This window comes from Symphalangus syndactylus, chromosome 12 (assembly GCF_028878055.3).
Source record: "Symphalangus syndactylus isolate Jambi chromosome 12, NHGRI_mSymSyn1-v2.1_pri, whole genome shotgun sequence".
Classification (NCBI taxonomy): domain Eukaryota; kingdom Metazoa; phylum Chordata; class Mammalia; order Primates; family Hylobatidae; genus Symphalangus; species Symphalangus syndactylus.
The window spans coordinates 131,502,484-131,529,613 of NC_072441.2; the positions used below are offsets into that span (position 1 = coordinate 131,502,484).

At 52.6% G+C, this 27,130-nt stretch overlaps 4 protein-coding genes across 13 annotated transcripts in view; 3 read left to right on the forward strand and 1 right to left on the reverse strand.

Moving 5' to 3' along the window:
• The first annotated feature begins 237 nt into the window (after positions 1-237).
• Positions 238-10,254, forward strand: POMGNT1 (protein O-linked mannose N-acetylglucosaminyltransferase 1 (beta 1,2-)). 4 transcript variants are annotated; one of them, XM_055255359.2, is made up of 23 exons: positions 238-360; positions 825-994; positions 1,603-1,717; positions 1,838-1,956; positions 2,608-2,673; positions 2,764-2,877; positions 3,653-3,770; positions 3,962-4,060; positions 4,212-4,339; positions 4,694-4,764; positions 4,999-5,074; positions 5,250-5,333; positions 5,423-5,464; positions 5,679-5,737; positions 6,047-6,119; positions 6,201-6,329; positions 6,414-6,539; positions 8,149-8,213; positions 8,416-8,460; positions 8,949-9,084; positions 9,371-9,454; positions 9,581-9,696; positions 9,955-10,254. In XM_055255359.2, exons 2-23 carry the CDS (start codon positions 875-877, stop codon positions 10,214-10,216), a joined length of 2,247 nt encoding a protein of 748 aa, XP_055111334.1. In that variant the 5' UTR covers positions 238-360; positions 825-874; the 3' UTR covers positions 10,217-10,254. The 4 variants fall into 4 exon arrangements, with proteins under 4 accessions (XP_055111334.1, XP_063483707.1, XP_055111337.1 ...); XM_063627637.1 differs by having other exon boundaries at positions 9,371-9,480; positions 9,955-10,096; XM_055255362.2 differs by having other exon boundaries at positions 9,371-9,480; positions 9,581-10,254.
• Positions 10,255-12,638: 2,384 nt separating this feature from the next.
• Positions 12,639-25,220, reverse strand: TSPAN1 (tetraspanin 1). Of its 7 annotated transcripts, none has more exons than XM_055255375.2 (10): positions 25,096-25,220; positions 23,579-23,720; positions 18,370-18,502; positions 17,864-17,928; positions 14,200-14,406; positions 13,929-14,003; positions 13,714-13,812; positions 13,482-13,637; positions 13,289-13,372; positions 12,639-13,111 (listed from the first exon to the last, which is right to left on the reverse strand). In XM_055255375.2, the coding sequence occupies exons 4-10, from the start codon at positions 17,918-17,920 to the stop codon at positions 13,064-13,066; spliced, it is 726 nt and encodes a 241-aa protein (XP_055111350.1). In that variant the 5' UTR covers positions 17,921-17,928; positions 18,370-18,502; positions 23,579-23,720; positions 25,096-25,220; the 3' UTR covers positions 12,639-13,063. The 7 variants fall into 7 exon arrangements, with proteins under 7 accessions (XP_055111350.1, XP_063483829.1, XP_055111349.1 ...); XM_063627759.1 differs by lacking the exon at positions 25,096-25,220 and adding an exon at positions 19,079-19,584 and having other exon boundaries at positions 23,579-23,993; XM_055255374.2 differs by lacking the exon at positions 23,579-23,720.
• P3R3URF (PIK3R3 upstream open reading frame) lies at positions 22,448-23,502 on the forward strand. Its single transcript, XM_055255380.2, has 2 exons — positions 22,448-22,767; positions 23,371-23,502. Exons 1-2 carry the CDS (start codon positions 22,524-22,526, stop codon positions 23,412-23,414), a joined length of 288 nt encoding a protein of 95 aa, XP_055111355.1. The 5' UTR covers positions 22,448-22,523; the 3' UTR covers positions 23,415-23,502.
• PIK3R3 (phosphoinositide-3-kinase regulatory subunit 3) overlaps positions 24,039-27,130 on the forward strand; it is a 141,135-nt gene continuing 138,043 nt past the window's right edge. Inside the window, exon 1 of the mRNA XM_055255368.2 lies at positions 24,039-24,151. The gene's annotated coding sequence lies outside the window, so the exon portion shown is untranslated. The remainder of the gene's footprint in view (positions 24,152-27,130) is intronic.

The following is a 27,130-nucleotide window of genomic DNA, read 5'->3' on the forward strand; positions in this document are numbered from 1 at the left end:
CTGACTGGAGTCGAGTTTGCCATCGGTGGTGCTGGGAAGCGGGCTGCTCTCGTGCGGGCCGCCCCACCAGCCAGCCGGGCTGCGAAGCTGCCTAGCACGGTCTGAGCATTCGCCTTACTCGCTGGCTGCTGACACCCCGACGCCGCTGCCGCTGCCGCTGCCGCTGCCGCCGCCGCCCTAAGCACCGCCCGTCGCCCTCTCACCCCGCGGCAGCGGCGGCGGCGGCGGCGGCGGAAGCCGGGGGGCGGGCCAGGCCGGGGCGGGGCCGCAAGCGGCATGGAGGAGGCGGAGGCCGCGGCGAGTCGGGCCGAGCAGTGAGGGCCCTAGCGGGGCCCGAGCGGGGCCCGGGGCCCCTAAGCCGTGAGTGCCTCCGCGTGGGGGTCCGGAACGGGTAGCGCTGCCGGTGCAAGTCTCCTGAGCCCTCGGGCGGCTCCGGGCCCTGGGAGGAGGAGAGAAGCTGGGGCAGCTAGGATGGGACGAGGGTTGAAGACTGGGGCAGGAGAGGTCGCTCTTTGCCCACTACAGGCTTGGGAAGGCCTGGAGCTTGGTCCTTGTAGGGGCTAATGAACTTTGAGCCGATTATTTGGCCTCCACCCTTGGACAGCCTTGATTCAGAGAGTTACTCTAGTCTCAAGGAATTTCCAGGTGATCCAACCACACTGAAGGGTTTCCTGCCAGCCCAGAGAAGTTGAGCCACTTTCCCCATGTCACACAGTATGGGTGCTTGTAGGGAAGAGTTGCTGGGAGGTCCTCCGTCATCTCCCCAAAAAGCATCAGACTTTGGGAGGAGCGTCTTACCCCATGTGGCCCTCTGGTCCCGTCAGATTCCTGAAGTCATGGGCTGGCCAGGACATTGGTGACCCGCCAATCCGGCATGGACGACTGGAAGCCCAGCCCCCTCATCAAGCCCTTTGGGGCTCGGAAGAAGCGGAGCTGGTACCTTACCTGGAAGTATAAACTGACAAACCAGCGGGCCCTGCGGAGATTCTGTCAGGTATAGAGATGTCCCAAACCCTCCCCACCAAGGGCTCCCTCCCAGCTTCCTCCCCACCTAAATCAGGCACTGGGACCCACGTTGGCCAGCCCCAGCTGGAAAGGGGCAGCAGGTTCCTAGAGGGGAGACCTCTACGTGTCATGTCCCTATAGGTAATGATTTGAACCCAAAGTTCTGGAATCGGAACCCAAGTACAACTTTTAAGCTTCTGAGGGAAGCCTGAAGTCTGATCAGGCTGGCTTTGCTGAGAGGCACACCCCTGTGAGGCAGTTAGGGCCAGGACCCAGGTCTGATCCCCAGCTTGGGTCCCTGGGCCTGGCTTCATCTGTAGAAACCAACAATGGAGGAAATCAAGGTCTCAAATAGAAGAATACAGGAGCACTGAGTAGGGAGGGCCCTAATGGAGGGGGAAGTGTCAGGGAAGTTTCCCTGGGGAAGGTGGCTGTGAAACTAGGCCCTGGTCAGAGGAGTAGAGCTAGGCAGACAGAGGAAGAGACAGGACCCAGTTTCTCTGGATGTCTTCACTGCAGCCAGGGCCCTCCTTTCAGAAAGACCCTCTAGGATCTGAAGGAGGTGCTCCTCTTAATCATCCCTACCCCTCCCCTCAGACAGGGGCCGTGCTTTTCCTGCTGGTGACTGTCATTGTCAATATCAAGTTGATCCTGGACACTCGGCGAGCCATCAGTGAAGCCAATGAAGACCCAGAGCCAGAGCAAGACTATGGTAGGGCCAGGCTAAGGATGGGGTAGGGGGCCTTGGATCTCACAGCTGGAGTGGCAGGCAGACCCTAAGGGGTGAGACTCTGCTGGGGAGACTATCTCCATGACCTGTTGTATCCCACAGATGAGACCCTAGGCCGCCTGGAGCCCCCACGGCGCAGAGGCAGCGGTCCCCGGCGGGTCCTGGACGTAGAGGTGTATTCAAGTCGCAGCAAAGTATATGTGGCAGTGGATGGCACCACGGTCAGTGGGCCAGGGTCTGGTGTACAGTCACTCTGTTCTGCTCAGGGCATGGCCCGCTGGCAGCAGGGTCTACTGCCTAAGTGGGAACTGCAACTCTGCCAATTTCTAGCTGTGTGACTTTGGAGTCCTTGATTCCTCATCTATAGACTGGGACTAATGATTTCTACTTGTCAGGATTCAGTGAAAAGTTTGCGAAGTGTCTTGTATGTAGTGGGATCTCAAAAGTAATCATTTATAATAGTAGGCAGTCAATTCATTGATTTATTTTATAACCATCCCCTGGTCCTTTCTTTGGCCTGCCTTGTGCTGGGCACTGGGGACCTGAAAGTAATCAGACCTGGCCCTACCTTGAGGGGTTCAGTGTGATGGAGGATTGTGATACCTCCAGGATGAAGCAGAGACAGCAGAGGCTCTAAGAGCCATGAAAGTCATGGAGGGGAGGGTTGTAGAAAGACGTGATCTCTTCTCATGGGAGTGCTATAGAGGCTTTCTGGAAGAGGTGGCCTTCAAGCTGAGTTGGAAAAGAACTGTGTGAACAGAAGCATAGGCAGGAGGTGATGTTTCAAGCAGCTGGTGTTTTAAGTACCCCTAAGACAGAGACACCTTGAATGTCAGAGTGAAATGTTGGACTTTGTCTCTGCCACTATGTAGGTGCTGGAGGATGAGGCCCGGGAGCAGGGCCGGGGCATCCATGTCATTGTCCTCAACCAGGCCACGGTGAGTTTCTAGGGGTGGGTGACCCAGAGGGCTGGAGCTGGGCTCTTCTTGCTGATTACGCCAACTCACCAGAAGTGTATCCCCTGCCAGGGCCACGTGATGGCAAAACGTGTGTTTGACACATACTCACCTCATGAGGATGAGGCCATGGTGCTGTTCCTCAACATGGTAGCGCCCGGCCGAGTGCTCATCTGCACTGTCAAGGTCAGTTATTCTGTCCTGACCATGACCCCTACTCCCTAGCTCCAACCCTGCTCCTAGCACCGGCTTCTCTGCCCTTCATATAACATAGTGGGAAGATTCTCTAAAGGAAGGTTACTCAGGTTCCAATCTTAGCCTTACTATTTGTATTAATTCAGCAAATAGTTATTGAGCAACAACTGTATGCCAGGTACTGCTCTGGGTGCTAAAGATACAATGGGAAACAAGACAGAGTCCCCACCCTCATGAAGCTTATATTCCAGCCGTGGGAGGTCAACAAAAAACAGCCAAGTAAATGTGGATAATGCTAGTAAATGATAACTTACATAAAGAAGAAAATAAAGCAGGGAATACAGAATGATAGCGGGGAGGGGACATTTTAGAAAGGGGAGGCCCCTGCAAGGGGATGATATGTGAGTAGAAAGCTGGGGAATTGAGGAGTGAGCCAGGTGAGTATCTGGAGGAAGAGCATTCCAAGTGGAAAGAATAGCAAGTGCAAAGCCCCTAAAGTGGGAAGGTACAAGGCATATTTGAGGAACAGCAAAGATGCCAGTCGAGGTGGAGCAGAGTAAGGGAGGAGAGTAGGAGAGTGGTGGGAAAAGAAGGCAGAGAGTGGCGGGAGAGACAGGTGCAGATCGTGTGGGTTTGTGGAAAGGACTTATTAGCTGGATGACAGAATCTCTGTAAGCCTTCAGTTATTATTTTATCTGTGTGCTTTGTGAGGCCAGGTCTCCTGGAACCATGCCAGTCAGGCTAACTGCCTTCTCTGGTCCTCCAGGATGAGGGCTCCTTCCACCTCAAGGACACAGCCAAGGCTCTGCTGAGGAGCCTGGGCAGCCAGGCTGGCCCTGCCCTGGGCTGGAGGGACACATGGGCCTTCGTGGGACGAAAAGGAGGTGCCGGCACCAGAGGCCATCCATTCTGTAGTATCTAGGGCCTGGGAGGAGCAGAACCCTGGAGATGGGGTGGGGTGGGGAACAAATAGGAGCCAGTGGCAGTGGGTTGGATGAAAGTAGGCAGGGAGAGGGGAAAAAGCCCCCAAACTGGTGTCTGGGCCCCCATGGCCCTCATTCCTGCCTCCTGCCAGGTCCTGTCCTCGGGGAGAAACATTCTAAGTCACCTGCCCTCTCCTCCTGGGGGGACCCAGTCCTGCTGAAGACAGATGTGCCGTTGAGCTCAGCAGAAGGTGGAGTTAGTGGAGCATGGATGGGGCAGGGCCTGGGCTGGGGGTGGGCATTTAGATCTCTCTGTGGAGCTTTATTCCTTTGATTGTGTGCCTGGGGCTCTTCAAACCTTGCTGGCCCCATGCCTCCGTGACAACCGCATCCTTCCCTCAGAGGCAGAGTGCCACTGGGCAGACACAGAGCTGAACCGTCGCCGCCGGCGCTTCTGCAGCAAAGTTGAGGGCTATGGAAGTGTATGCAGCTGCAAGGACCCCACACCCATCGAGTTCAGCCCTGACCCAGTGAGTGGGGCCTTAGACAGTGAGGTTTGGACTCCTTCCCAGCTCAGCAAGGGGGCCCCAGGAATGATCTAGGTTGGGCTTTCCCTACCTGAGCCTGGGAGAGAACCAGGGGCAGGATTTACACTGCGCTCTGAAAGACAGGGCTGGGGTGAAGGGGCAGGCCATGTGAGCAAAGCTCAACGTTGGAGTTGGGCTGAGTGTGTGGAGAGCCCAGAACAGGGAAGATCCTCTATCCCTTCCCTGTCTACTCCAGTCTGCACCTACCCTCACCTCTCACCTGAGAACTCTTCCCTAGGTGGGGATCCCAGTTTGAAGGGGGAATAAGGCAAGAGCTAAATGCTATTTCTCCCACAGCTCGCAGACAACAAGGTCCTCAATGTGCCTGTGGCTGTCATTGCAGGGAACCGACCCAATTACCTGTACAGGTAAGCCTGGGAATGGGCTATACCCAGCGCTGAACAGGAGGGTGCTTAGTAAGTGGAAGGGTGCTTAGGTCACCTACCTCCAGGAGGAACTCCTGAGCTGGGCAGAAAGGCAATAGATTCTAGACCCATTCACCTCTGTGGGTAAGCATAGGGAATCTGGGCCCAGCTGTAAACACAGGGTAGCCTGAGCTGGGGGGAGATGAAGTGACCCTAACCTATCCCTGGGCTCCCCAGGATGCTGCGCTCTCTGCTTTCAGCCCAGGGGGTGTCTCCTCAGATGATAACAGTTTTCATTGACGGCTACTATGAGGTGAGCAGGACTTGGGGGGTGCCTCGGGTGGAGCACAACTTGGAGCAGCAGTGATTGCCAGGGACGGGCAAGGGAGACCGCCCAGGCAAGGGCTGTGAAATGTGAAGGCGTTGGATTGCAGAGGTGGGCAGGGGGAAAGTGACCTCACATGGTGAGCAGTGGCCATGTCCCCCAGGAACCCATGGATGTGGTGGCACTGTTTGGTCTGAGGGGCATCCAGCATACTCCCATCAGCATCAAGAATGCCCGCGTGTCTCAGGTACTGCGTAGGCAAGTGGGGATGGGGCAGACACCTGGCTCTGCCTTCTACCCTAAAGCTCATGTGCCCTATTCCTACCCCACTCCCAGCACTACAAGGCCAGCCTCACTGCCACTTTCAACCTGTTTCCGGTGAGTACTAAGGATACAACTCTTGGGCCTGGGAGGGGGAAACATGGGCATGAGGTCTGGGCCTGTTACGTGGCAAGCTCTTCCCCTCACTGGGCCTCATCCTTCACATCTGGAAAATGGGGGTAATGCTGCCTGCAAGAAGTGGGTTGGGGGCAAAGGAGACCACAGGATGGAGAGACCCCCTTGGGACCATGATGTCCCATTCCCCTTCTAGGAGGCCAAGTTTGCTGTGGTTCTGGAAGAGGACCTGGACATTGCTGTGGATTTTTTCAGGTGAGGGGAGTCTCTAGGTTTCGGGTGAGGTCCCTCAGTCTGCAGGGAAAGAGTCAGTGAGGTGTCCTAGAGAGCTTTCTGGAGGACATGAGCTCACAAGTGGGGGCAAAGCCTGGGCAAAGGTAGGATGGCAGGTGTTGGGGCTGCTGTTGAAGGTAGAGTGGATGAATGGAGACAGTGGGGATTTGGGGGAAGGAGGTACTCCAGGAAGGAGGTGCTCCTGAGACCTAGCTCCAGCTCTTCCAGCATCTCTTTGTGACTAGATTTATCCTTGCCCCTCCCTGAACTCTTTGACCCTGCCTCTCTCAGTTTCCTGAGCCAATCCATCCACCTGTTGGAAGAGGATGACAGCCTGTACTGCATCTCTGCCTGGAATGACCAGGTAGGCTGGAATGACCAGGGTTTAGCAGGCGAGTTTATGAGGCCTCAGCTAATACCTCCCACTATGGCCCCCTGTCCCCAGGGGTATGAACACACGGCTGAGGACCCAGCACTACTGTACCGTGTGGAGACCATGCCTGGGCTGGGCTGGGTGCTCAGGAGGTCCTTGTACAAGGAGGAGCTTGAGCCCAAGTGGCCTACACCGGAAAAGGTAACTGTCAGGGTAGGGTGAGGGGGCTGGAGTCCCCTATCAACCCGAAACATCTTAACCTTCATCGTGGTCCGTGTCTGCCAGCTCTGGGATTGGGACATGTGGATGCGGATGCCTGAACAACGCCGGGGCCGAGAGTGCATCATCCCTGACGTTTCCCGATCCTACCACTTTGGCATCGTCGGCCTCAACATGAACGGCTACTTTCACGTGAGTGGGAGGCAGGGAGCAGGGCACAGTGTGGCATGACAGTCAAGAACATGGACTCTGAAGCAATCTTAGCTCTGCTACTTGCTAGCCACGTAACCCTGGGGGAAGAGCTAGCCTATTTTTGCCTCAGTTTCTTTATCGGAAAAATGAGGATAAAGGGCTGGGCGCGGTGGCTCACGCCTGTAATCCCAGCACTTTGGGAGGCTGAGGCGGGCGGATCACGAGGTCAGGAGATCGAGACCATCCTGGCTAACATGGTGAAACCCCATCTCTACTAAAAATACAAAAAATTGGCCGGGCGTGGTGGCTCACGCTTGTAATCCCAGCACTTTGGGAGGCCGAGGCGGGCGGATCACGAGGTCAGGAGATCGAGACCACGGTTAAACCCCGTCTCTACTAAAAAATACAAAAAATTAGCCGGGCGTGGTGGCGGGTGCCTGTAGTCCCAGCTACTCAGAGAGGCTGAGGCAGGAGAATGGCGTGAACCTGGGAGGCGGAGCTTGCAGTGAGCCGAGATTGCGCCACTGCACTCCAGCCTGGGCGACAGAGCGAGACTCCGTCTCAAAAAAAACAAAAAACAAAAAATTAGCCGGGCGTGGTGATGGGTGCCTGTAGTCCCAGCTACTTGGGAGGCTGAGGCAGGAGAATGGCGTGAACCTGGGAGGCGAAGCTTGCAGTGAGCCAAGATCACGCCACTGCACTCCAGCCTAGGTGACAGAGCGAGACTCCATCTCAAAAAAAAAAAAAAAAAAGGATAAAATACTACTACCTCACTGGGTTACAATATTTTGAGGTTTAAATGAGTCAGTATATGTAAAATGCTTTGAATTGTAAACATATATAAGGGTCAGCTGGTGTTATTTTTATTTTTACTATTTTTAGCACTAGACTATGGGTATCTGGGGAGAGTATTTCTGCCTCTAAGTACTGGTCCAGCCCTGCAATCTCTGCCCTTTCCTGTTTTGGCAAGTGCTGGAGCCTATGCTTCAGCCTGAGGAGAACGGGGAAGTCCTTAGGTACCCCCACCCCACCTGGCTGCATTCAGAGGACCATTCCCCAGTTACAGCAAGGGAGGCCTTGAGCCAGCCCAGCCCAAAGGAATGGATAGCGTCCAGTTTGGAACCTCCTAGAAGCCAGAGCACCCTCAGAGGCTGACTAATACGCGAGCCCCATTCCTCTCCCAGAGAGGGGCAGGCACTTCCCTCAGGTCACTCTCAGTACCAGAGTCAAAGTAGTTTTCTCCTTCCCAGCCCAGCCTGTCCCTTTGCCCACCACCTCCTGCAGGTCCTGTTTCTGACATCTGTGGCTCTAGAACAGCAGGCCCAGGGACAACTACAAGAGGCAGGGACTGCTAGTTCATGGGTCTGTAGTGCAGTAGCATGAGCTGTTGTGACAGCATGAGCTCTCCAGCAATAGTGGAGGCCAAATTAAAGCTACTAAGAGCTTGCTGAGGATGCTGCAAAGAGGATGGAGAAGACAGGGAGAAATTAGAGGGCTCTTTACACATCTAGGACTTCATTTGTGTGTCTTATAGATGTCTGGCTGGTCAGCAAGTGGGTGTGGGCCAGACAATGTGAGGTGCTGATTTTCACTCTCATACCCACTCCAGGAGGCCTACTTCAAGAAGCACAAGTTCAACACGGTTCCAGGTGTCCAGCTCAGGAATGTGGACAGGTTGGGGCTGGCAGCAGGGCAAGGGGTGGATATCTAGGAGATTTGGAGGCCAGTCCCTGAAAGTCCCTTCCAATCCCAGGCCTGTGTGTTTACTCCAGCCCTGCTGCTACAGATTCCCATGTGACCCCTTGCCCTGCTCAGTGGTACCCGTGGGACCTGAGGGCCTGCCCACTCCCCTGACCTATTTCTCCCTCCTCTTCAGTCTGAAGAAAGAAGCTTATGAAGTGGAAGTTCACAGGCTGCTCAGGTATGGCCTAGGACAATTGGGGTGTAGCAGGGAGCAAAGAGTCAAATACTGGGGATCTTGGCCCCATAATTTACAGGGTCCTGTGCAAAATGAAAATCAGGGCCCTTATCTCAAACATTAAGAACTTCAGGCCGGGCGCAGTGGCTCATGCCTGCAATCCCAGCACTTTGGGAAACCGAGGCGGGTGGATCACGAGGTCAGGAGATCGAGACCATCCTGGCTAACACGGTGAAACCCCGTCTCTACTAAAAATATAAAAAATTAGCCAGGCATGGTGGCAGGCGCCTATGGTCCCAGCTACTTGGGAGGCTGAGGCAGGAGACTCCAGCCTGGGCGACAGAGTGAGACTCCGTCTCAAAAAAAAAAAAAAAAAAAAAAAAGAACTTCAAGGTGGCAACAGCAGAGCATTCAACCAAGTACAGGGTCCTGTGGGACACACCCATGAAGTGGGCCCTGTCTTGGCCATATTCCCCCACCCTCCACTGCAGTGAGGCTGAGGTTCTGGACCACAGCAAGAACCCTTGTGAAGACTCTTTCCTGCCAGATACAGAGGGCCACACCTACGTGGCCTTTATTCGAATGGAGAAAGATGATGACTTCACCACCTGGACCCAGCTTGCCAAGGTGCTCCAATACCATGCCCACCCTGGAGAACCCCTCCCCCTCATACACATACTGCCCCAAGATCCAGGGAGCCTTTGCTCTGGAATCTTCAACCTCAGAACCTCCTCTTTATACTCTTAGAACACCTCTTCCAACCTCCTTGTCCAAATTCATATTCTAAAAGATGCTATCTCTTACAAATTAAGGTGGTTTCTGAGGAGGTGTGGGGGCTGGGCCAAAGGGTCTTCGGTGACCCCTCCCCACAGCTCTCTGACCCATGTCTCTGCCCCCATCCCACCCTCACTAGTGCCTCCATATCTGGGACCTGGATGTGCGTGGCAACCACCGGGGCCTGTGGAGATTGTTTCGGAAGAAGAACCACTTCCTGGTGGTGGGGGTCCCGGCTTCCCCCTACTCGTGAGTGACCCTTTTCTGCCCTGGGAAACGGGAGGCCTAGTGAGATCCAGGGATATAGCTAATAGCTTCTTCTCTATACATTCTTGTATTATTTTCCCAGAGTGAAGAAGCCACCCTCAGTCACCCCAATTTTCCTGGAGCCACCCCCAAAGGAGGAGGGAGCCCCAGGAGCCGCAGAACAGACATGAGACCTCCTCCAGGACCCTGCGGGGCTGGGTACTGTGTACCCCCAGGCTGGCTAGCCCTTCCCTCCATCCTGTAGGATTTTGTAGATGCTGGTAGGGGCTGGGGCTACCTTGTTTTTAACATGAGACTTAATTACTAACTCCAAGGGGAGGGTTCCCCTGCTCCAACACCCTGTTCCTGAGTTAAAGGTCTATTTATTTACTTCCTTGGAGAAGGGCAGGAGAGTACCTGGGAATCACTGCGATCCCTAGCAGCTCATCCTGCCCTTTGAATACCCTCACTTTCCAGGCCTGGCTCAGAATCTAACCTATTTATTGACTGTCCTGAGGGCCTTGAAAACAGGCCGAACCTGGAGGGCCTGGATTTCTTTTTGGGCTGGAATGCTGCCCTGAGGGTGGGGCTGGCTCTTACTCAGGAAACTGCTGTGCCCAACCCATGGACAGGCCCAACTGGGGCCCACATGCTGACACAGACTCACTCAGAGACCCTTAGACACTGGACCAGGCCTCCTCTCAGCCTCCTCTTTGTCCAGATTTCCAAAGCTGGATGAGTTGGTCATTGATTAAAAAAGGAGAAGCCCTCTGGGGATGTGTCTTGTGATTGTGATTTTATGTGTCAGGGGGGTGCTGGAGGGAAGTGGTGGAGAGAATACTTGTGTTGGATGGTGAGTTTTCCTTACTGTCCTCCATAGAGTTTATCTTCCATTTGGGGCCATTTGGCCATGAGGGGATGCCTGAGTCTCAAACTCCAAGGTTTTTCCCCAACTCTACCCTAGGACAGCCTGACTTTAGCCCCGCCCTACTTGAGGCTTGGAGCAGCCACTCCACCTCTTCCCCACCGTTTAACCACCAGCCTGGTTCCTGCTTATGTTGCCTGGGCCGGGCACCTGTCCCCAGAGATGGAGCAGGAGAGAACAAAAAGGGGTACTGGGGAGTTGGAAGAGGAAATGAGAGAGCAGGTGTGTATAGTAGGGGTGGGAAGGAAGTGGATGGGACAGGACTGGGCAGGCATCATTCAAGAGACGGGCTAGGGTGCAGATGGAGATGTAGGAGCAAGGGTGTCTATGGCCCTTACAGCACTTTGCCATTCAGAATTCTCTATCTGGGCATTTTTGTGGAGAAATGGGTCATGATGTTCATCAGATTCTCACATAGCCAGTAACCCAAAGAGGTTAGGAAGATCTAAGTTAGTCATAGAGGCACCAGAAAATGGATGGGATTGTCCAGAGGAAGTGAATGAGAAAGCCTACGGCAGGGAAAAGGACATTTAAGGGATCTGTGAAGGGCCTAATGTCAGGAGGGTGAGTGTAGACCACTTCTTCAGAAAGGGTCTGCCAGCCTCTGTACAAGTACAGAACTCCAGCTAGAACTCCAGCCCTCCTGCCTGCTCTCTGCCCTGCCTCTTTTACAGGTGCCTGGAGCCCAACTTGGCGACAGCATAGGTGGTATGTCGCTTGGACATATCTCGCCACCCTGACGCCTTCAGTGTTTGCCGGAGCTGGAGATAGTGCCTGAGGTGGCACAACAGCCAGGTTGAGCAGCAATTAGCCCATGATGAGGTGGAGGCCCGCCCTGGGCAAATAAATCCCATGCAGCCTCCACACAGGCACCTGGCGGAGGAGAAGTGTGAGAGGCACAGTATGGTGGTGAAGGAGTGTGGCAGGCTAGCTCCTCTCCCTGTCCTGCACCCTGGCAGCCTCCTGGTCTGGCCCTCACAGACCAGCTCTAAGGCACTGTTTGGTTCTGGCCAGGTCCCTCTTCCTTTCTGGGCTCAGCAAGGGGGTGGTGGTTCTGGGCTGCCCTGAAAAAGCTCAGGAAGAGAGTTACAGGGGTCAAAGGGAAGCAAGGAGGGCGACTGGTTTGTTAGGCTGGGCTTTGCTTGGTAGCAGACACTGTACCCTCCCTCAGGCCTCTCACTCCTGGCTCAACAGTAATCAGGTCTATATCAGAGACATTCTGGCCAGCTGCCCCTTCAAGTGGAACTAATACCATGTCAGCCAGGACTACACCAGGTGCTGGAGTTCTGGGCCCAAATCTAGGCTGAGCTCTTCACGGAAGCCTGTGGGACTGGGGCAAGTAGCTTGGCCTTTCCTAGCCCCAGTTTCCTACCTGGAGCATAGGGATGGTTAGGGCTAAAGAATAGATGAGGTCTAGGCCGGGTGAGGTGGCTCACGCCTGTAATCCCAGCACTTTGGGAGGCTGAGGCAGGTGGATCACCTGAGGTCAGGAGTTTGAGACCAGCCTGGCCAACATGGTGAAACCTGTCTCTACTAAAAATACAAAAAATTAGCCAAGTGTGGTGGCAGGTGCCTGTAATCCCAGCTACTTAGGAGGCTGAGGCAGGAGAACTGCTTGAACCCGGAGGCAGAGTCCACAGTGAGCCGAGATCACACCACTGCACTCCAGCCTGGGCAACAAGAGCGAAACTCTGTCTCAAAAAAAAAAAAAGAAAAGAAAAAGAGATGAGGTCTGAAGAACACCAGGTAGGCCTGCAGCAAAGAAAAAATAAAGTGCTCGCTGAGATCCCAGAAGCAGGGACAGATCTGGGGTTTTGCCTGACTAGGAAAGGTAGGCAGCCTGGACCCTAGGAACAGGGCTCCTGAAGGGCTTCCCAGAACCTAAAGAGTGACCCTTTCCCATTGCCCTGGTAAGAATTCGTCACAAGCTTGTTATTTTCATAGCTTTCCAGTCCAGTGCCCCCACCCAGGAGGTGGTAGTTTCAGTTCAAAGTTCTCCCCATTAAAAGGAGGCAGACTGGCCTCACCCAACTCTACTTCTTCATGCCCTCTCAGCCATCCCTCTTAGTTTCCTTCCAAGGCCTGGAACCCAAATGAAGGGGAGAAATAACCACTTCTGACCCCCAACCCCACCCTACTTCCCTCCTTTCCAGGGCCTTCTGAGTTGGCAGCCCCACAGGAATCCGTGGCCAGTTTAGGCCTCTCTCCCCAAGGATACATGAAGAGTCCAACTGGCAACATTGTAACTGGTTTATGCACTTTGAAGTGCCTTCTACACATCCACCCAGAGGCTCTGCTGATTTCACTTATGCCCAGGCTATAAAATGCCTTTCTCTCATCCCCAAGTAGAGCACTGGGATCACCACCAGGCCTAGGGGGCATATCAAGGGTTTAAGAGACTGGGGGAATGGGCAACAGAACTGGCTACTTTAGAGGCTGTGGAATGCCCCCCACCCATCCACCCACTAATGGAAGGAAAGTCAGGCACCGCCTAAAAAGAGTGGTCCCTATCTAGCCCCAAGTCTGGAGCAGAAAGGGTAGGTCCACTCTGGCCCAAGTGACATTGTTAGATCCTGTCCCCTCCCCCAATCACTGCTTCTTGCCAGGGTGCCTCTTCACAGTTCCCATGTGGCAGCAGTAGTGGCAGAGGCAGAAGTGGACTTATTGTAGATTGCAGTACAGATACATGGACACAATCATGGCAGCCAGCTGGAGAGGGAGGAACAGGGAGAGATGAGGGGACATGATAGGGATCCTGAAGCCTGTCCCACAGACACCCTACCTGAGGCCCAGTTAGAAGTCTGTTTCCTCCAGAGAGGCCTCAGATGGGTTGAGCAGCCCTGATCTCATGCCCACGTCCCAGTCCCAGCCTCCTCATCTGCTTACCTCGAGGGCCCCAATTCCAGCTGCCACACCACCCACGGTGACTGCATTAGTTCGGATGTCATACAAAAGCTGGTTGAAGCAACCCTTCAGGAAGAGAAAAGAGCATTTATAGTTGGCAGCTGCCCTACTCCCATCCCTGTTTGCCACTCCGAGGCCATGAAAACAGTCCCCACCCACTCATGCCAGCCCACACCTCTACTTTTTGGTCGTCAGCCTTTTGCTTGGTGCAGGTTTCATTGGCTGTGTTGGTGACGTTGTCATTGCAACAGAATGGGGGAAAGGCATTGTTCTCTTTGAAGTAGGGTGAGTCCTCAAAATCCGTATAGTTGGTGAAGCCACAGCACTTGAGCTGGAGACAAGATGAGGGTGGAGGTGGGGCCTTGCTTCTTTCTCTCCACCCTAAAACCTCCCCCAGCCAACCTTACCCCTTTCATGGTGGTGTTCCACACTTGAGTGAAGTCTTCCTGGGAACCATAGTCTTTCTTGATGGCAGGCACTACCAGCAACGTCAGGAAGTGCTCAGCCTGGGTGAGGCAGACCAGTGTTTAGGGGCTGGTACAGAAGGTGGCCATTCACGGGCCACAGCCCACTCCCAGGGTTTTGCCCAATCTTCTTCCCTTCCTCCATCCCAGTGTCTCACCATTGTGGTATACACCAAGGCCACCACAGCAGCTGCAACCTCAGCGATGAAGATGAGGAGGAGGATGAAGAAGAACTGAGTGGGGAACAGGGGTCTGGGTTTTAGGGAGAGACAGTCCCTCATGCCCTCCTTGCCCTAATCCACCCCCCCGGAAAAGTGAGACAGAGGCCTTAGCCTGGGGGGTCCAAAGCAGGATTTGGGAATCCCAGGGCCTGGTGTCAAGGGCGAGGGGACCCTTGGTCATCAGCCTGTGGAGCTGGGTTTGACACACCGTCATGAGGGCACACTTGCTCTCAGTCTTAGCACCATAGCAGCCCAGGAAACCAAGAGCAAAGACCACAACGCCGGCTGCGATGAGGAAGTAGCCCACGTTGACAAACTGCATGGCACTGGACGACAGCGGCCCGAAGATCTTCAGAAAGGATGGCCCATCGACTGACACCCAGATGCCCACTGCCAACAGGGCCGCACCACACAGCTGGGGAGAGAGAGGTCAGGCAGGCCCTAAACAGTGCTGGCAAGTAGCTTACTACCACACAGTTGAGTAAGAAGGATGGGAGCCGAGAAACTTCCCTCTTTATTGGCTAGGGAGTCTAAAACCTCATCCTGTAAGGAGGGAAACATCCTCTAGAGCCAGAAAAATGGGAGCTGGGATATGCATAGCTAGGACCAGGCTGCACACCTGGGCAGATATAAAGGAGATCAGGGGTTCTAGAAATATCCTCAGGGTGGGGGGAGGGGCAAGACTTTCCCTCACTGCTGCCAGGGTCCTGCCACATAACTAGGATTGAAAATAGGCAGATGAGGGGCCCAGCCTCCTATCTCCTTTCTGGGCGATGGGTGCCTAGAACACCTCTGTCCTCTGATAGGTGGAGACCGGGGTGGTAGCAGAACAGGCTCAATAGTCACCATAGTAATGGAGGCGGGGCTGAGGTTCCACCTGCTGGCAACCTTGGAGAGGGAGGAGGTTGAGAAGGTTCACCCACCTGAGGCCCCATTTGGCTCCCCTCCAGAATCCAACTTCAGGCCTGCCCCTCATGTAGACAAGACCTCCTTGCCTCACAAGAGGAAAGTGAGGCACCAGTGGGAATACACCCAGAGCTTCTCTTAAAGGCTGTCTAGCTCAATTCCAAACCTCAGGGGGAATCCTGAGGCCCAGATTGAGGAGGGCCCTGTGCAGTTCCCACAGATCTTAGAGCGAAGCCTCCCAGCCCAGGGCTTCAGTGGATGAATCAGCCTGACACCACCTTGGTGCCTAGACCTCACTTGCCAGCTATAAAAACTGAGGCTAGAACAGGAAGTGAGGTGGCAGATTGTGGCTGGATTCCAGGCATGTTTGCCCAAGGACAGAAAGCTGGACTTCTAGCCTGCAGGGTCAAATTTCATGGAGCTGGAGGTCTGCCCTATCCTGCTCTGCCCAGCCTGGCAAGGTCTGGGTAACAGAGGCCAGAAATCAAACCGGATTTGCCTTTAACCCTCTCAGGGCAGAGCCTCTCCTGTCCAAATCCCTGGAATCCTATTGCTTGCTCCAGATACAGGGATAAAGACTAGTTCAGGACTGGCACAGTAGCTCATGCCTGTAATCCCAGCACTTTGGGAGGCCGAGGTGGGAGAATCACTTAAGCCCAGGAGTTTGAGACCAGCCTGGGCAACATAGTGAGACCGTCTCTACAAAAAAAAATTTTTTTGATTAGCTGAGCATAGTGGCACACTCCTGTAGTCCTTGATACTCAGGAGGCTGAGTGAGGTAGGGGAATCCCTTGAGCCCAGGAGGTTGACGCTGCAGTAAGCCATGATCATGCCACTGCACTCCAGCTTTGGTGACAGAGCAAGATCCTGTCTCAAAGAAACAAACAAACAAACAACAACAACAACAACAAAAACACAAGTTCCCTGCAGCCAAAGGAAGCCCAAGGCACAGACCATATCAGAACTAGAGAGTCTACCCACGCTTCTAAACTAATCAATACATATATAAACTCTGTTGCCCAGGCTGGAGTGCAGTGGTGTGATCTTGGCTCACTGCAACCTCCACCTCCTGGGTTCAAGTGATTGTCCTGCCTCAGCCTCCCAAGTAGCTGGGATTACAGGCATGTGCCACCACATCCAGCTAATTTTTGTATTTTTAGTAGAGATGGGGTTTCACCATATTGGCCAGGCTGGTCTCGAACTCCTGAGCTCAACTAATCTGCCCGCCTCAGCTTCCCAGAGTGCTGAGATTACAGTCGTGAGCTACTGCGCCTGGCCCACTTCCTCACTTTTACTTACACTAACCTACAGTAATGTGGCTTAGATCTCTGGTGACATCCTGTGCTAAATCCAGTTGACATTTCATGGGCCACATTCTCCTTGACCTCTCTGATAGCTTGCTCTCCTTGTTTTCCTCTCCCACTCCCACTGCTCCTTCTCCATCTCCTTCACAGTGGCTTTTTTTTTTTTTTTTTTTTTTTTTTTGCTTATCCCTAATAAATTGGGTTTCCCAGGGTTCACTTTCCAAGTGTTCTCATCCACTCCCATGGCTTCAGTGGCTAACTGTGTGCACATGATTTTCAAATACCCATGGCCAGCTCCAATCTGAGCTGCACCTCCACTGGGTACACAGCTGCTAGTGGGACACCCCCTCCCACAAACCAGGCCCCACCCCCTGCCATCTGGGTTGCTCATGCCAGAGATATGGGCGTCATCTCCAAGACCTCTGTCTCCCTTGCCCCTTCGTCTACCCCTCAGCCATCATCCTAGAGCTTTGTCCTTTGTCCACTTTGTCCGTTTCTCCCTATCTCCACCACCATCTCCAGGATTTACGCCTCATGGCTCAGCTTCTCAAACATGCCCTATGCAATCTGTTTCTGGTTTTCTGAATGATATCAAGTTTCATTACTTCTGGCCCTTTATGCATGCTTTATAACTCTCCCACCAAGTGCAATTTCCCAGCTTCAGCTATTTCCTCCAGGAAGTATTCTCCAACCAGGCTGAGTTCAGGCTCCCATAACCTCTGTCCTAAGACCAAACACACTGTGTTGTTATTATCTGTCTATCTGGCTTATTGGAGCTGAGATCCTTCGGGGCAGAGAAAGGCTTTGCTTACCTGCCACCCCAGCACCCATCATGGTATCCTAGACAATGAATGTTTGTCGAATGAATAAGGGCTGTTTGAGATAGACTATTTGCTCTGATGAAATGTAGGCCCTCCCTCCTTTCAGCTCCCCGTCATAAAGAAGAATTTTCTCTGTACTGAATTTCCTTCTGTGGTAGGTAAACTTGGGTGGAGCCCTTCTATTTTCTGGGCCCCCAGTGCCTACAAAGGGGGGAGAATCATTCCTGGGAGCTTACTCTGCCGTGTCTGAAGCCTAGGCTAAAGCTTTGTGGGAGAGAGGGGGTACCCCGAGCTTCTCCATCCCCTTTTTCTTTTTTTTTTTTTTTTTTTTTTTTTTTTTTTTTTTTTTTTTTGAGACGGAGTCTCGCTCTGTCGCCCAGGCTGGATGCAGTGGCACGATCTCGGCTCACTGCAAGCCCCGCCTCCCGGGTTCACGCCATTCTCCTGCCTCAGCCTCTCCAAGTAGCTGGGACTACAGGCGCCCGCCACCACGCCCGGCAAATTTTTTCTATTTTTAGTAGAGACGGGGTTTCACCGTGGTCTCGATCTCCTGACCTCGTGATCCGCCCGCCTCGGCCTCCCAAAGTGCTGGGATTACAAGCGTGAGCCACCGCGCCCGGCCTCCATCCCCTTTTTCACACACACTCCTGTATGGCAGCCTGGCTGCTCCTGGGACTAGGAATCAGCAGCATTTGGGGAGACCTCTGCATCCCACTCATAAGGGGACACATGCAGGACGAAGCCTGGGCATAGCAGTCTCCCATTCCCCAGCTTAGTCTCTGCTCAGCTTGTGACCTGTTCCTATTGGGAGCCCCAAAGAGTCCACAACGTCCATACTTACAAAGATGAGCAAATTGAAGAGGATCATCATGGTCTTAATGAAGCTGAAGCACTGCATGGTGGCTCCTGGGAGGCAGACATGTGCGAGTTAGGGCCTTGTTTCCCCTGGCCCCACCTGGGCTGGCCCTGGCTTCAGATATTCAGCCAGATATGCCAGACCCCAGAATCCTGAACCCATATCTCACCAAGCTTCTCCTATACCTGGTTTGACGCAGACCTTTTCCCAGTTTCTATCCTAACACCCTTACCCCTCTATACTACTCAGGACCTCCACCAGCACCTGACACTCTGAGATCCTAACACCCCAGGTTCCTCCACTTGCACACCCAGCCTGACTCCCATGCTGCAGGTCACTCCATGCCCTTTCCTGGCACCTGTATATCCTGCGCTCCCCCCCACACTAACCCCAGACCCTCCCAGAACCCACACTAGAGCCCCTCCAGTTCCCCAGACCTGTTTCCAGATTGATATCTCTTCACAGGATAATCTCTATCCCTATCCCATTACCTGTTCAGGGCTCTTGGCAGCGAGTTCTGAAAGAGGGAACTGCTGAGGCTCCACAAAGGACAGAACAGCTCCCGGGAGTTGCCGCTGAGTGGGCAGGCAGCGGGACGCCTGGCTCTCACACACCACTGCTCACCTGAAGGCAGGGTAGGCGCTTTAAAGCCTCCTTCTGCCTGCCTGCTGGCCCCACCCGTGGCCAGTTAGCCTCCCCTTGCCCCTGCTGCCCCCTGCTGCCTGGAGACCGATCCCCACAACCACGGCCTCAGCAGGCCTCCACCTGGCAACACCAGCCCTGGGCAACGCCCCTCCTGATCTCAAGAAGCAGCAGCCCAGGGGTGGGGCAAGTGGTTCCCCAGAATGTCTGCGGGCCCTCCATCACAACAGTGCAATGTGCTTCTTACCCTGCATCTGCTGATACACTCATACATATCCTCTGTGCTCACGCTCACATGCACACGCATCTGCCCATGCTGCCATCCATATGTTCATACAGTGAGCACCCAGTTACATACATAAACATGTACTAGTGTTCCTGAATGCAGTTGTGTGTGTGTGCATGCGTGCGCACACTCACACACTAAATTATTTGTGGACTGACTCCCAGCAACTAACAAACAACAGAATAATATCTGACGTACGTACTCTCTCTCTCTCACGCACACACACGCAAACACACACACCCACTCTCTCTCTTTCTCTGTCTCTCACTCACTTTCAAGGAAATGACTGAGATTTGGCAGCCTCCGCTCTCTCCTCTGAGCAGCAAATAGTTCCTAATCCTCTTCCCTCCATAAAACCTCACATTCCCCATTTTTCCCCTCTCTTCATCTTTCCATCTCCTCTCCCTCCCCATCTTTTTCTTTTTCCCCTTCCCAGTCTTCTCTTAGCGCTCTGTGTACACCCCTTCCCTTTCTGCCAGTAGGTGGCACCATGGTCCCATGAAGGAGCCACCCCCAGTTCCAAGGCTCTGTGATCCCATCTTTGTTACTCCTAGTGGGGCTTCCTGACCGCTTCCTGCTCCAGCACTCCTGATGTAGAGATGCGGGGAAAAGTCCTGGCTTCCGGGTCATTCAGACCAGGTGCTGGAATCCTGGCTCTGTCGCTTATGAACTGTGTGACCCTGGGGACTTTTCTTAGACTTGGTTTTAAACTTCTGTTTCCTGGTTTTCTGTGTAACAGAATAGTTCTGGGATTTTCCAGTGAGATTTTCTTCCTGCTCTAGAAGGAAAGGACAGTAGGGAATGAGCACAGAGCAAGAAGGTCAAAGTGGAGAGAGTCACAGGCAGTGGGGCTATGAGATGGAGGAAATTGATTTTTTTTTTTTTTTTTTTTGAGACAGGGTCTTGCTCTTTTGCCCAGGTTGGAGTGTAGTGGCACCATCATGGCTCACTGCAGCCTTGACTTCCCGAGCTCAAATGATCCTCAGCCTCCCAAGTAGCTGGGACTATGGGTATTTGCCGCCACGTCAAGCAAATTTTTTTTTTTTTTAAACAGACGAGGTCTTGCTATGCTGTCCAGGCTGGTCTTGAACTGGGCTCAAGTGATCCTCTTGACTCAGCCTCCCAAAGTGATGGTATTACAGGCATCAGCCACTGTGCCTAGCTGAGGAAGTGTATTTCTAAGTTTGTTTTGTTTTTATAGTGGAAGGAGGCAGCTGAAGAGACAGAAGAGAGAGGGGCTAATAGTATTACGACTACACTAATAATACTGATCATATTTTAAATATCTTGCATATATTAAGGCTTTTTTTCCTCTTCACAACCATCCCATGAAATAGACTTTCTTATCTCCATTTTTAAATATGGGGAAATAGAAGCACCAAAGGGTCAGGTACTTGCCATGATCACAAAGCTTGTAAGTGGCAGAGCCAGGATTCAATCCCAGTTAGTTTGGCACCAGAGTCTACATCTTAACCACCAAGCAGACTATCTACACTGATGGAATCTCTAAGGAGGCAGACAAGGCTGGCTTCCATAAAGAGCAAGGGAAGAGGCCTTGGTCTGACCTGAGGAAGAGGAGGAGCAGGGGCAGGTCGGTTTAAGTTACAGTTGCTAGAAGTTGATGGAAGCAAGGTCATATTCTAAGACTGAGGATGGCAAGAGTAGAGGCTGGAGGAGGGGATGGGGGAAAGATGAGGTTTGTGAGGGTGGTACTAAGGGTCCCACAGAGTCCTGCAGGAACAGAAAGCAGGATGAAGCTGGGAAGGGGGCCTTTGAGGAGCAGAGTAAGGGGGAAAGGAAGAAGAGACTGAGGAGTGGAAGAAGGAGAAGGTCTTTTTTTTTTTTTTTTTTTTTTTTGACAGAATCTCACTCTGTTGCCCAGGCTGGAATGCAGTGGCGCAATCTTGGCTCACTGCAACCTCCACCTCCCCGTTGCAAGTGATTCTCCTGCCTCAGCCTCCTGAGTAGCTGGGATTATAGGTGCACACCACCACACCCAGCTAATTTTTGTATTTTTAGTAGAGACAGAGTTTCACCATGTTGGCCAGGCTGGTCTCGAGCTCCTGACCTCAAGTCATCCACCCACCTCGGGCTCCCAAAGTGCTGGGATTACAGGCGTGAGCCACCGCACCTGGCAGCTTTCTCTTTCATTCTCAGGAAGAATTAGGACCAGATTACATTCATCTATGGCCCTGGTGCTTAGCACATATGAAGTTGTTAGTGAACATTTCCTGAATGAATGAGTACAGAATAATGAGAGTTAAGTGCTCTGGGTTTTGGATCTTGATCATCATGGATTTGCTTCCTGCCTGCCTCTAATTGTGTGACTTCACCTCACTGAGCCCCGGTTTCCTTATACAGTGGATCCTCATTGTTCACAGATTCCATACCTGTGAATTTGCCTGCTTACTGAAATTTATTTGTAATTCCCAAACCAGTACTTGTGGTACTTTTGCAGTCATTCATGGACATGAGCAGAAAGGCAAAAAATTTCAGCCATCCAACACACATATTTCCAGCTGAGGTCTGTTGAACAATAGGACTCTCTGTCTTCTTATTGCAGTTTTCATAGAGTAAACAAATGTGCTTTTTGGTGGTCTATTTAGTGCCGCATATTCTCACTTTTTTTGGCATTTTTTGCTGGTAATTTTACCGTCTAAAATAGTCCCCAGTTATAGTGCTGGAGTGCTCTCTAGTGTTTCTAAGTGCAAGACGGCTGTGATGTGCCTTATAGGGGAAATACGTGCTTTAGATAAGTTTAATTCAGGCACAAGTTATAATACTGTTGGCCGTGAGTTCAATGTCAATGACTCAACTATATATACATATATATATATATAAAATTTTTTTTTTTGAGACAGAGTTTCACTCTTGTTGCCCAGGCTGGAGTACAATGGCTCAATCTGGGGTCACTGCAATCTCCACCTCCCAGGTTCAAGCTATTCTCCTGTCTCAGCCTCCCGGGTAGCTGGGACTACAGGCACCCACCACCACACCCAGCTAATTTTTGTATTTTTACTAGAGACAGGGTTTTGCCATGTTAACCAGGCTGGTCTTGAACTCCTGACCTCAGGTGATTCGCCCACCTTGGCCTCCCAAAGTGCTGGGATTACAGGCTTGAGCCACCACGCCCAGCCAACAATATACATTAAATCAGGTGTCTCCACACATAAAATCAGGTTATATGTATAGATCAGTTGACAAAATATTGTGACCAGAGGGTTTCAGGAACCTAACCTTGCATTTACCCTTTATTCAGTATTTAGTATTTGTGGTGACTTTATAGAACATTACTGAGAATAATGAGAATTGACTGTATATAAATAGGTATAATGATGGCATATCCTTGTAAAGTAGCTGAGATTAAATGAGATAACGTTGGTAAAGTGCTCAGCACAGTGTCTGGCACATAGTAAGTGCTCAAAAAACATTGTTAATATTGTTACTATATGGATAAGTGAGAAAGTGAGGAAGTGAGTTCCCCCTCTAGGGCCTCTTTTCCTAAGGGGCCAAACTGAGGCTGTCTGGCTCTTGGGCTGGCTTTTAGGCCAGACCCAATAGAGAAGATCGTGAAGGAGCCTGACTCATGAGGAGGTGCCAGGGCCTACGACCTGTAATAAAGGGCCCTGCCCTTATGCAGACTTTGTATGTCATAGAGGCCTCAGCTACCCTGGCCAACAGCACCCCAGAGGCACACTGCAGAAGCTCCCTGTGCCCATGGGGCCATCTCGGCTCATCCATGGCCCTCAGCCCCAGGGCATGCGTTCCCCCTACCACAGGCCAGGTATGGGCTGGCCCAGGCCCCGGTTTCCCAGGATGTTCAAGTGTAGCCGCAGAAGATATCAGCAGGGTCTCCGAGATCGAACTGCCAGCAGTGCAGCCACCAATCCTGCTACCAGGGCCATGGGTATCAACAACACCCACACTGACACCACCATAGTGTGGATCTTCCCACCTCGAGGTTAGCCAGGGGGCCTGTGAGCCAGGGTGGGGTTTTAAAAAGCAAAGCCACTAGGCCGGGTGCGGTGGCTCACGCCTTTAATCCCGGCACTTTGGGAGGCCGAGGCGGGCAGATCACAAGGTCAGGAGATCGAGACCATCCTGGCTAACACGGTGAAACCCCATCTCTACTAAAAATACAAAAAAAAATTAGCCGGGTGTGATGGCATGCACCTGTAGTCCCAGCTACTTGGGAGGCTGAGGCAGGAGAATCGCTTGAACCTGGGAGGCAGAGGTTGCAGTGAGCCAAGATCGTGCCACTGCACTCCAGCCTGGGTGACAGTGAGACTCTGTCTCAAGGAAAAAAAAAAAAAAAAAAAAACCAGAGCCACTGAAGATTTCCCTACCTGGTTCTGTTTAGGCACGCCAAAGGATGATCTCTGTGAAATAGCACCCCTACATATATGGGGGACTCCTGATGGCAGGCACCCCAAAGTGCTGACAGCCTTAATGGAGGATGGATTGGCTGGAAGAAGAGGGTTTGGGGAGGGGCTGAATCCAAGGGGCAGGGAACTTCCAGAACAGCTTCCTTCCTCAAACTCTTCCCTCTCCTTCCTTTCCTCAGTTCTCAGACATCTCAGGCAACCTGGAATTTTTCTGATCTTCTAGAAGTGCCCAGAAGCTTGGCTTGCCCTGGACCTGCATCTCCTAGGGTCCGTGTGGGTGGTGAACAACAAATACAGTCATTCTGCTCAAACTGCCTTATTCCACACGGAGGTGTTAACCAGCTGACTACGCAGGGTGTGAGGGGAGGGTTAGGGCTGAATACTTACAGGGAAAGGCTTCAGTGACCGCAGCAGGGATCACAGTTTAAGACAGTAGGAGGACAGGACAACGTCAGTAACATAGACCATCTTTGGTCTCAGCTCTTGATCTGCCCCATGAAGTAGGGGCTCTCTTGCCTTACACTCCTAACTGCACAGGGACAAGGGTCTCTGTAAACATCTTGGAAGGTATTGGGAGGCACAGATCAGAGAGGGATCGGATGAAAGACTGAACCCTGAGAGTACACAAGTATGAGGTGGATGTGAGGTGGATGTGCCTCTGTGTGCCTGTGATGGTCAGCATGTAGGTGTAGCTGCTGGTGTGTGTGTCTGAGGCCGGGAGAATAAGAGTAACAGCAGATGTGGCTGAATGTGCCTTTGTGATTGAATGTGCCTCTGTGACTGACTGTGAGTGTCAAGGAGTGTTTGTGAGGGTATGGGTGTGCCAGAGAGAACATCAGCCCTGGTAAGAAAAATGAAGATCAGGAGGGGGATGGGGAACAGCCTAAAGGAGGAGAACATGGAGAAGGGTGAGATTTTGAGAAAGGCATACTACCTTCAGCCCTTCAACCATTCTCTGAGGTCAGTATTTTCCAGAACTGGCAGCTGAGCTGGGGTGCTTAGGGGTGGGGCAAGACTGAGTTTGAGCCCAGAAAGTAGGGAGGGTGCTAAGCTCTCTGGCCTGGGGATTTTCCATTTGGATTTCTGAGTGTGTGCTCATGTGTCACTGGCTGTAACCGGGTTTCTGTGGGGTTGTGTCTTAGTAGCTGGGAACATTTTGTGGGACTCTGTCTCTAATATGTTGCATTACGCATGGGTTAATGTGTGTCGCACCGGTCTGAGATCTGGCTCCATTTCCAGGCCTACTTTCCCAGGGGGCTAGGGAAGGGAATGAATCCTGAGACCTTTGGTGGCCTGGCCCCCTGGGGTTCAGGAAATCTGGCTAATGTCCTTTGCTGCCTGTGAAGGGAAAGTGAATTGTGCTTATGTCTATCTACCCCAACTCTTGCCAGAGACTGGGACCCTGAGGGGGGTTGAGGCAGAGAATTCACTGACACACCATGCCCAAACAGTGCTGGGCTCCTCAGGTTATGGGATGGGGGTTGCTGAACATCAGCCAAAGCTAGAAGCTAGAAGGGCTTCTGAACATCAGCCAAAGCTAGAAGGGCCATGCTCAAGGGCCATCATCAGCCATGCTCAAGGGCCCAAGAGGGGCCATACATATAAAGATACATGACACAGTTCACAAACACATGCAGACATGTAAATATAAGTGAACTCATAGACACATACTGCAACCACAGACATGCATGCAAGCACATAGCATAAGCAGATATATGCAGACACAAATGCGTAGATCCCCACACGACATATATAACAACACATACGCATGCCTCTAAATGAACACAGACAGAAACATGCATGCACCCAGACACAAGCACACAAGCATCCAGATGCAGACACATGCCTTCACACTCATGCAAACCCAGGTACACACAGACATACACGCGTGCAGACACACTCACCAGACTTCCCTGCCCCTGCGGCCCTGGGACCCAGAAGCCTCCCTCCCCTATATGAGTGTGTAGTATGTGTGTGTGCATGCACTCATGCCCACACTTGTGTCTGTGAGAGTGTGTGTTTGTGCTCGAGTGTGTACGATGGGGGTGCTAAGCTATGGGAACCAGATGACATCATCTCTTCCAGCTATTTTTAGCTGTATCTGCAATGATGGCTCCTTCACTGCCCCTCCCCCTTCAGGTTCCTAATTCTCCTCCCCATCTAGGCTCCCAGAGGCAGCAGCAGCCAGAGGGCACCCACCACCTCAGTTTAGGTGACTCCCGGATGACTGGGTGCAGCCCACTCTCTCCCACCCTGCCAGAGTTCCCTGGAGGCTGAGAACACCAGGCTCTCAGGCTGGAAGGGCCTGGGTTAGCTGAGCTGACCTAGATGGTCTCCACCCCTTAGGGTGCCTCTGCTTCTGCTTTTCAATCTGCAACTCTGTGTCAGTCAGCAGTGCCTGCTATGCGCCAGGGATGGTGCTAAATTCTGGAGATACAGCAGTGAGCAAGGCAGTGGGAGTTCTTTCCCAGAGGAATTATAGCTCAGTGAGAGGCACATTACACAGATTACACAAGCTCCTCATTAAATTCTGAGGAGGGCTCTGAGCACTGGTAACAGGGGCTCCTAGTCTGAGATGATGTTCTCTGCCTCTCTCTGTTCTTCCTTCTCCCATAGGTGAGATAACCTGAGGAAACCAGAGGGAATACAGCCCTTACCTTGCACCCTTCATCCTAACCACCATATCTCCAGAATTCCACAGAGCAGTGCTTCCTTCTCACACCCTAGGCTGTGCTCCCAACATGGCACTAACACACCGTTCAACTAATTGGTGGCCCATGATACTCATATCTCCTTTTTCTTTGTTTGTTTGTTCCTTTTTTTCTTTTTTTGAGACAGAGCCTGGCTCTGTTGCCCAGGATGGAGTGCAGTGGCACGATCTTGTCTCACTGCAACCATCTTCTCCCAGAGTCAAGTGATTCTCGTGCCTCAGCCTCCCTAGTAGCTGGGACTACAGGCATGTGCCACCATGCCTGGCTAATTTTTGTATTTTTAGTAGAGATGGGGTTTTGCCATGTGGGCTAGGCTGGTCTTGAACTCCTGGCCTAAAGTGATCCACCTACCTCAGTCTTCCAAAGTGCAGGGATTACAGGCATGAGCCACCTGGCTCAGCCCTTCCCCCTGCCTAGTTTTTAGGGACAGGGTCTCACTCTGTCACTCATACTGGAGTGCAGCGGCCTGACCTTAGCTCACTGCAGCCTCAATCTCCTGGGCACAATCTATCCTCCCATCTCAGTCCCACAAGTAGCTGGTATTACAGGTGCAGGCCACCACGCCTGGATAATTTAAATGTTTTTTTGTAGAAACGGGTTCTCCCAGCTACTCAGGAGGCTGAGGCACGAGAATTGCTTAAACCTGGGAGGTGGAGGTTGCAGCCAAGATCATGCCACTGCACTCCAGTTCTTGGGTTCAAGTGATTCTCCCGCCTCAGCCTCCCAAAATGTTGGGATTACAGACGTGAGCTACTGCTTGCCCCCCGCACCTCACTTTTCTTTGAAATCTTCCTGTAGTCAATCCCTGGGAGGCAGGCCACTATTCCCCATCTATAGATGAGAAAACTGAGGCTCAGAAATGGACAGCTCTGGACCACACCTCACAGTGCCCGGGGAGCAGCCCAGGGGAGATGGCAGGCAGGTGGAGAAGGAAGTGGTGGCGCACTGGGACAGTTGGCATAGGTGCAGGAGGAGCGGGCCAGGCCAAGCCACGGAATCGGGAGGTGAGGGGGAGGAGGACGATGGCCTGAGGGTTCATGCCAGGAGGAGGGCTTCCCGCTCCAGCCAGCCTCAGGCAGCCACTGGAAAATCGGGTTTGGCAGCTTCAGCCATGTGCTGCAGGACTGGAAGAAGGTCCAGGCTGCTCCTGGGAGGCAGCCTAGCACGGGCTCTTCCTCTAGCCCTGAGTTTCACCACCTGGCTAGGTGGGGGAGTATTACTTTATAAT

Coding starts and splice junctions, on each gene's coding strand:
- POMGNT1 (XM_055255359.2), top strand. CDS start 875: ATGGACGACTGGAAGCCCAGCCCCCTCATCAAGCCCTTTGGGGCTCGG. Junction 995..1,602: donor CCCTGCGGAGATTCTGTCAG/GTATAGAGATGT, acceptor CCCTCCCCTCAG/ACAGGGGCCGTGCTTTTCCT. Junction 6,330..6,413: donor AGTGGCCTACACCGGAAAAG/GTAACTGTCAGG, acceptor CGTGTCTGCCAG/CTCTGGGATTGGGACATGTG.
- TSPAN1 (XM_055255378.2), bottom strand. CDS start 17,920: ATGCAGTGCTTCAGCTTCATTAAGACCATGATGATCCTCTTCAATTTG. Junction 13,638..13,713: donor GGAACACCACCATGAAAGGG/GTAAGGTTGGCT, acceptor TCTTGTCTCCAG/CTCAAGTGCTGTGGCTTCAC. Junction 13,373..13,481: donor CTGACGACCAAAAAGTAGAG/GTGTGGGCTGGC, acceptor CTCTTCCTGAAG/GGTTGCTTCAACCAGCTTTT.
- P3R3URF (XM_055255380.2), top strand. CDS start 22,524: ATGGGGCCATCTCGGCTCATCCATGGCCCTCAGCCCCAGGGCATGCGT. Junction 22,768..23,370: donor GTGGATCTTCCCACCTCGAG/GTTAGCCAGGGG, acceptor TCCTTTCCTCAG/TTCTCAGACATCTCAGGCAA.